This window comes from Salvelinus namaycush, chromosome 1 (assembly GCF_016432855.1).
Source record: "Salvelinus namaycush isolate Seneca chromosome 1, SaNama_1.0, whole genome shotgun sequence".
In the NCBI taxonomy this organism is placed as follows: domain Eukaryota; kingdom Metazoa; phylum Chordata; class Actinopteri; order Salmoniformes; family Salmonidae; genus Salvelinus; species Salvelinus namaycush.
The window spans coordinates 19,980,392-19,988,968 of NC_052307.1; the positions used below are offsets into that span (position 1 = coordinate 19,980,392).

Consider the following 8,577-nt stretch of genomic DNA (forward strand, 5'->3'; position numbering starts at 1 on the left):
ATTAAGTACTGGAACTGTCTGCTGTGGCAGGTACGAAGGTGCCAGTTAAGTGAGAAATATCTTCTCTCAATGTTAATATCAAAGGGCACCAAATTCAACAAATAAAATGCCGGGGGAGGATCCCTCTGAACCCCCTACTGGTTTAGGGCTAAACTCCGAATGTTTTCAAATCCTAGAAACGCCCCTGGGTGCAACGTGGACGACAACATTGATAAAAGTCGGACTTGAATGTCAAAATCCATTGAGTACTCCCTACATGCTGATCATGACAGCTGCTGGCGCTGAAGCAGTTTGCTGTGAGATCCCTGCGGAGAGTGACATGAGTATTTATGCCCGAGTGAACCGCAGAGACAAAGGGCGGCCAATGTGCCTCACTCGGTTCGCTGCGCTTGTCTCTTTACTTCTGTCTTGTGCTGTACTCTTGCTAAACGCATATCATCATAAAGCAGCAGACTACCAGGTGAGCTTCTCATTCAACAGCGCACAAATGTTCTTCGATTAAATCAACCTGTTACCTGCAAATAATCCCAATTCGTAATCATTTATGGATAGTGTTGTGTGTGGTTAGAAACGAAACTGGTACGGTAGCCTACAGTAAATGTGTATAATTATTAGAGAGCCAACAGGTGTCATTCTAATTGTGTTAATACTCGGGGACTGTATTTAGATCAATATATTTATTTAACTAGGCAAGTCAGTTAAGAACAAATTCTTATTTACAATCACAGCCTACACCGGCCAAACCCGGACCAATTGCGCACTGCGCTATGGAACTCCCAATCACAGCCGGTTGTGATATAGCCTGGAATCGAACCAGGGTGTCTGTAGTGACACCTCATGCACTGAGATGCAGGGCCTTAGACCACTGTGCCACTCGGGAGCTAAATCAAGTACATTTTTAAGAGATTATGCTCTGAAAATCTTAATGGATCTTGTGTTTTTATTTTTAGCACACTTCAGCTGGAGGTGATTCTATGGGTAAATTATTATTATGACTATGGTTATGATATTCTAATCATCATCATAATTATCATCATCATCATCCTCACTGTCTATTTTATCCCGCCATAGGCAGTGTTCAACAGCAGCAGCAAATTGAAAACAATCTAAGTGCCCATCTGACAGGTACAATTATGATACACACACACACTATTCCTTGAAAGACCAATCATTAAGACTAAGCTAAAAAGTAATGGCCTCTATTGTCTCTCCTCCAGCTCCATACTCATTTAATCATTCAAAAATGGTATACCTTGAATGGGAGTACAACCTTGGACTTGCTCATCTTAGCGGCTTTAAGTATCATGACGGCGACCTCATCGTGCTCAAAGATGGCATGTACATGGTTTACCTGCAGATCACCTTCCGAAGCCCTGGTCACTTTGTGTCTAACGAGGAGGACTCAGGTTTCACCCTCACCCAGAAAGTAATCCTGTTTGCAAAGAGCTACCAAAAAAACAGAGAACTGCTAACAGCATCTGACACAGTGGACTGCATTCCCAAATCGAATGACTGTCAGCCAACTGGTTCAAAGGGCTGCAAGGAGGACTCGGGGACTCAGTACTGGGAAAAGTCTCTCTGCACATCCGGGGTGTTTCAACTAAAAGCTGGGGACAGGCTCAGAGTGAGGAAGGGGGACAGGTACCATGAGCTGATGCTCCTTCAAGAAGACAGGACATTTTTTGGGGCACATCTCATTTGATGTTGATTCCCAGAAACATAATAATAATAATGGACTTATATACTGCTATATATATATATATATATATGTTTTGTTTGTTTTTTATTGACTATGCCATAACTGTTGTTTTCTGTGTCATCTCCATGATAGCCTAACTTTGTGGAAATTATTGTAATCACTAACCACACAAATTAATGTCTGTCCACTGTATAATTTACTTACTTCTTGGAGTTTTCATTTTATAATTATTTCATAATGTGTGTGAGAGAGCACTTGAAGAAGGAAATCAGTTGTATTATGCTCTCATAAAGTGTCCATAAATAACTTGTTGTTCAGTTAAACAGTGCATTAACACAGGCAGCGCAATTATGTGTCCACAAATGGGTATTTTGACCAATCGGATCAGCTCTTTTGCCAATATCAAAGTGTCAAACAAATGTGATCATAATGTGATAAAAGGAGAGGCTATTCCTTTACTCTGAAATTTCATACATTTTACTCTGCAACTCCAGTAGATTATTTTAATCAGTCTGTTTCATATTGTTTCACCTGGTCAGCAACAGAGAATTCAAATGAGCAGGTGTAACAGATGGGGATTTCTAACCTCTCCTCAGCCTGAAATGTCTCCACCCGTGCCCCAGAGAAGTTGTCAAGAGGGTAGTCACGTTTATTTGCAAGACAGAGGTCTCAAGTTCCAGTCAGTCTCAGTGTGAGCTGGTGTAGGAGAGACTGTATAATAATCAAGAACAGTGATGTCCGTAACACAGGCAATTATGGAACTTTCTATCAAACTAGATTGATGATCTTACCCAATGCCTGGAAAGCCTTGTAATCAGTTTGTGTTATTGAACCTAGCCACGAGTAGAGTCTGACTGTGTCAGCTACAAATGTCCCTAAAGCTCATCCTGATCATCTACTGTATAAAAAATAAAGTGATGTTTGATGTGTCTCCAGCAGATCAACAACAGGATGAACATGCAATGTGTTGTTTACCACGTCAGCCTAACCTTACTTAAGAATGTAAGGAATGCACACTCTTGCACCATCGTGACGGTAAACACCCATTGTAAATGATGATTAACTGATGCATGGCTTACTGTTTACACGGGGTGAGCAATAGTAACATTCCCACTGTGTTTGGGTTCTGCACCTGTCTGCTCGACTTAGTGTTGGCTAAGAGTTTACATTGATGTTCCAGAAAGTAATAAAATAAAAACTAGTTTTAATTTTCACAGAACATTTTCACATTCATATTATTAGGAAATTGTCTTCACTTCCATTTAAAATAAATGTCTACCCTTTATGACCTGTACCAATATCCGGGTGCATTTCTAGTGTGAAAAAGGTGTAGCATTTTAATTAATCTTTGAATACAGTAAATGACTTTGAAACATGTAAAATATAATTCATCCCCTCTTATGAAAGAAGATACTTACCATCACATTAAAGGTTTGCATAGTGGCCCTAAAAGGAATAACAAAATGCATCATGAAGCTGTAATAAGACACCAGAAGCATGGGTGGGCTACAGAAACAATAAACATGTGAGGACAGATAGAGAGGGGGCATTTAATAAAGTGATGGAGTCCAGGTGAGTCCAATGAAGCGCTGATACGCATAACAATGGGGTGGCATGTATCCTAGTGGTTAGAGTGTTGGGCCAGTAACCGAAAGGTTGCTAGATTGAATCCCTGCGCTGACAAGGTAAGAATCTGTCGTTCTGCCCCTGAACAAGGCAGTAACCCACTGTTCCTACAGGTCCTAAACAGGTCCTATAAGGCTAGATTTATTTGGCAACTTTAGTTGTGAGTGATACAAACCTTACAATGCCTTAGAAATCAACATATATATGGGATACACGACGCAACTAAAGACTATTGATGATTTGAGAAAGTTGCAAAAAAAGGGTGCACTCTGTTCCTTGGTTCAGGCTGCACAGCTGTTCTCGCATCAATTGGTCATATTTTCACCCATCAGACTATTCTCAATTTAATCTTGTCTTTACTAATAAACTCAGTCAAAAAAGAAACGTCCCTTTTCAGGACCCTGTCTTTCAAAGATAATTCATAAAAATCCAAATAACTTCACAGATCTTCAATGTAAACACTGTTTCCCATGCTTGTTCAATGAACCATAAACAATTAACGAACATGCACCTGTGGAACGCTCGCCTAAGACAGCACTACAGGGATACAGGACGGACAGCTGATCATCCTCGCAGTGGCAGACCATGTGTAACAACACCTGCACAGGATCGGTACATCCGAACATCACACTTGCGGGACAGGTACAGGATGGCAACAACAACTGCCCGAGTTACACCAGGAACGCACAATCCCTCCATCAGTGCTCAGACTGTCCGCAATAGGCTGAGAGAGGCTGGACTGAGGGCTTGTAGGCCTGTTGTAAGGCAGGTCCTCACCAGACATCACCGGCAACAACGTCGGCTATGGGCACAAACCCACCGTTGTTGGACCAGACAGGACTGGCAAAAAGTTTGTCTCAGTTGTTGAATCTTGTTATGCTCATACAAATATTTACACGTTAAGTTTGCTGAAAATAAACGCAGTTGACAGTGAGAGGACGTTTCTTTTTTTGCTGAGTATATGTAAAATTATACTGAACCCAAAAATAAACGCAACATGCAACAATTTTTAAGAGTTACAGTTCATAAAAGGAAATCAGTCAATTGAAATAAATAAATGAGACCCTAATCTATGGATTTCACATGACTGGGAATACAAAATCTGTTGGCTGTAAAATACCTGTAAATCTTTTTTAGAGAGGGCCTCCCGAGTGGTGCAGCGGTCTGAGGCACTACATTGCAGTGTTGCGGTGTCACTACAGCCTGGGGTTCAATCCCAGCCTGTGTCATTACCTACCCTGACAGGGATTCCCATAGGGCGGAGCACAATTGGGAGGGTTTGACCGGGGGACCTTTACTTGGATCATTGTGCTCTAGTGACTCCTTGTGGCAGTGTTTCCTCCAACACATTGGTGCAGCTGGCTTCCGGGCTAAGTGAGCAGGTGTTAAGATGCGTGGTTTGGTAGGTCATGTTTTGGAGGATGCGTGACTTGACCTTTGCCTCTCCTGGGTGCGTTGGGGAGTTGCCGCAATGAGAAAAGATTGTAATCACAAAATTGTGGAGAAAAAGAGGGGTAAAAAGGTAGTGGTGTGGATCAGAAAACCAGTCAGTATCTGGTGTGACCACCATTTGCCTCAAGCAGCGTGACACATCTCCTTTGCATAGAGTTGATCAGGATGTGGCCTGTGGAATGTTGTCCTACTCCTCTTCAATGGCTGTGCGAAGTTCTTGGAAATTGGAACTCGCTGTCGATCCAGAGCATCCCAAACAAACTCAATGGGTGACATGTCTGGTGAGTATGCAAACCATGGAAGAACTGGGACATTTTCAGCTTCCAGGAATTGTGTACAGATCCTTGTGACATTGGGCCGTGCATTATCATGCTGAAACACGATGAAGGCAGATGAATGGCACGACAATGGGCTTCAGGATCTCATCTCGGTATCTCTGTGCATTCAAATTGCCATCGATAAAATGCAATTGTGTTCGTTGTCCGAAGCTTATGCCTGCCCATACCATAACCCCACCGCCACCATGGGGCACTCTGTTCACAATATTGACATTTTTGCCATACACGTAGTCTGCGGTTGTGAGGCTGGTTGGACGTACTGCCAAATTCTCTAAAACTACGTTGGAGTCGGCTAATTGTAGAGAATTTAACATTAAATTATCTGCTAACAGCTCTGGTGGACATTCCTGCAGTGCCAATTGTAAGCTCTGTCAAAACTTGAGACATCTGTGGCATTGTATTGTCATGACTTGACTTTTAACATTAATCTGAGCCAGCACAGGAGCCGAGGTAAACAGAGCCTTCAGGTGACCAAAAGCCCTGTCTGCCTCAGCCGACCACTGCAGCCGCACCGGTCCCCCCTTCAGCAGTGAGGTAATGGGAGCTGCTACCTGACCAAAACCCCAGATAAACCTCCGGTAGTAGTTGGCAAACCCTAGAAACCGCTGCACTTCCTTTACCGTGGTGGGAGTCGGCCAATTACGCACGGCTGAAATGCGGTCACTCTCCATCTCCACCCCTGAAGTGGAAATGCGGTACCCTAGGAAGGAGACGGACTGTTGGAAGAACAGACATTTCTCAGCCTTGACGTACAGGTCATGCTCCAACAGTCGACCAAGCACCCTGCGCACCAGGAACACATGCTCGGCGCGTGTAGCGGAGTATATCAGAATATCGTCGATATACACCACTACACCCTGCCCGTGCAGGTCCCGGAAAATCTTGTCAACAAAGGCCTGGAAGACTGATGGAGCATTCATCAACCCGTACGGCATGACAAGGTACTCATAGTGCCCTGAGGTGGTACTAAATGTCGTCTTCCACTCGTCCCCCTTCCGGATACGCACCAGGTTGTAAGCACTCCTGAGATCCAATTTTGTGAAGAAGCACGACCCGTGCATTGACTCGATCGCACTGGTGATGAGAGGCAGCGGGTAGCTATACCTCACCGTGATCTGATTGATCCATTGATTGTCAATACACGGGTGCAGACCCCATCCTTCTTCTTCACAAAAAATAAACTTGAGGAGGCAGGTGAAGTAGAGGTCCGAATGTATCCCTGCCCCAGGGATTCGGAGACATATGTTTCCATAGCCGCCGTCTCCTCCTGTGACAGAGGATACACGTGACTCCTGGGAAGTGCTGCGTCTACCAGAAGATTTATCGCACAATGCCCCCGTCGATGAGGTGGTAATTTAGTCGCCCTCTTCTTACAGAAGGTGAGCGCCAAATCTGCATTTTCTGGGGGGATGCGCACAGTGGAGACCTGGTCTGGACTTTCCACCGTAGTCGCACCGATGGAAACCCTCACACACCTCCCTGAGCACTCTCGTGACCACCCCTTGAGAGCCCTCTGTTGCCATGAAATAGTGGGGTTATGACAGGCCAACCAGGGTAGGCCCAGCACCACGGGAAACGCAGGAGAATCAATAAGGAAGAGACTGGTTCTCTCCTTGTGACCCTCCTGCGTAACCATGTCAAGTGGAGCGGTGGCCTCACTAATCAGCCCTGACCCTATTGGTCAACTATCTAGGGCGTGCACAGGGAAGGGCATATCCACAGGAACAAGGGGAATCCCTAAACTATGAGCAAATGAACGGTCAATAAAATTCCCAGCTGCGCCTGAATCGCGGACATGTCCACCAGCTGGTCCAATGTGAGGGTGGTGTCTCGGCACGCCAACTCCCGACGGACGTCCTCGCGCAGACTGCACAGGTAGTGACTGATCAGGGCCCTGTAGTTCCATCCCGCGCTGGCCGCCAGGGTCCGGAAGTCAAAGGCGAAATCCTGCGCACTCCTCGTCCCCCTCAGGTGGAACAGACGTTCACCCGCCGCTTGACCCTCAGGCGGGTGGTCGAACACTGCCCGAAAGCGGCGGGTGAACTCTGCGTAATGGTCCAACGCCGCGTCTCCCTCACTCCATACGGCATTGGCCCACTCCAGGGCTTTGCCTGAGAGGCAGGAGACGAGGGCGGACACACTTTCACGCCCGAAGGAGCCGGGTGGCCGGTCGCCAGGTAGAGCTCCAGCTGTAGTAGAAACCCCTGCCATCTGGCAGCCGTCCCATCATACTCCCTCGGGAGCGCGAGTCAAATCCCACTGGGACCAGGTGGAAGAGGAGTGGACAGTGGGACCTGTTGTAGTGGGGCTGGTGGAGGCGCTGAAAAAGCTCCTCCTCTCTCCCAACGATCCATCGTCTGCAGCACGCGATCCATGGCTGTGCCCAGACGTTGCAACATGGTCGCGTGCTGCTGAAAGCGCTCCTCCACTGGAACTGGGAGGGCATCTGCTCCTGCTGACTCCATATCAGGTGAGTGATTCTGTAAGGGTCTATGTGTAGCTGGTGCAGAGGAGTCAGGCGCAGGACAGCAGAGATGAGTAAATAAAGGTAACTTTACTCAAAGTCATCAAAATACAAGATGAATCCAAGCCCACAATACGGACCACAATACAACAAACAATCACTCACAACCAAACATGGGGAACAGAGGGTTAAATACTAAACAGGTAATTGGGTGTGTAAGACATAGACAAAACAAATGGAAAATGAAAAGTGAATCGGTGGTGGCTAGAAGGCCGGTGACGTCGACCGCCGAACGCAGCCCAAACAAGGAGAGGGACCGACTTCGGCGGAAGTCGAATAAGTGCTGACAAAAAATGTCACCTTTTGCACACAGTGCTTCAGAAGTGGATACTCTGTGTCTGACACAAGGCACCAGAAATGGGTAACACCTGATCTTAGTTCACCTTACAATATGTAATTTGCCTGCAGCTCCACTATCTCACTCTCTATGCCAGCACGGTCAGGACAGAGGGCTGTGATGACTGGGGTCAAAGATGACACTGGCACATGAAAGGGGTCCTCAATGAATTTGAAAAACTCCTTGATATCCTTGAATCTTGACTCTAACTCCAACTTCAACTCTTCCAACACACACACAAATGCATCATAGCTAAAATGTTGCAGTATGTCTGGGTTGGATGTGGTAACTGGTCTGAGTTTTGGGAAATGAACAAACTGTCCGTCAGGTATGAACAGTGAGATGATTTTATTTTGAAATGTTGTGACCACACGCAGCATTTTGCCCAGAGATGTAGCTTTCCCTTGGAGCTGGATATTCACCGTGATCAGGTGGCGGGTAATTTTTAGTTTAAAAAGCCAGCTTTAATATCCACTTTGGATCATCCAGAGCTGGCTCCTCTCTCCCCTTGCTTGCAACAAATTCACGGATTTGAGGGAAGAGAGGGAGAAATCTTTCTAAAACTCTGCCACGAGACAGCCATCTCACCTCATTGTGGAAT

The 8,577-nt window shown here is 45.8% G+C and overlaps 1 protein-coding gene across 1 annotated transcript; it reads left to right on the plus strand.

Annotated features, from left to right (window-relative positions):
* The first annotated feature begins 212 nt into the window (after nucleotides 1-212).
* si:ch211-158d24.4 (uncharacterized protein LOC560966 homolog) lies at nucleotides 213-2,902 on the plus strand. The gene is made up of 4 exons (XM_039001699.1): nucleotides 213-460; nucleotides 951-978; nucleotides 1,072-1,125; nucleotides 1,218-2,902. The coding sequence occupies exons 1-4, from the start codon at nucleotides 257-259 to the stop codon at nucleotides 1,700-1,702; spliced, it is 771 nt and encodes a 256-aa protein (XP_038857627.1). The 5' UTR covers nucleotides 213-256; the 3' UTR covers nucleotides 1,703-2,902.
* The last annotated feature ends 5,675 nt before the right edge of the window (nucleotides 2,903-8,577 follow it).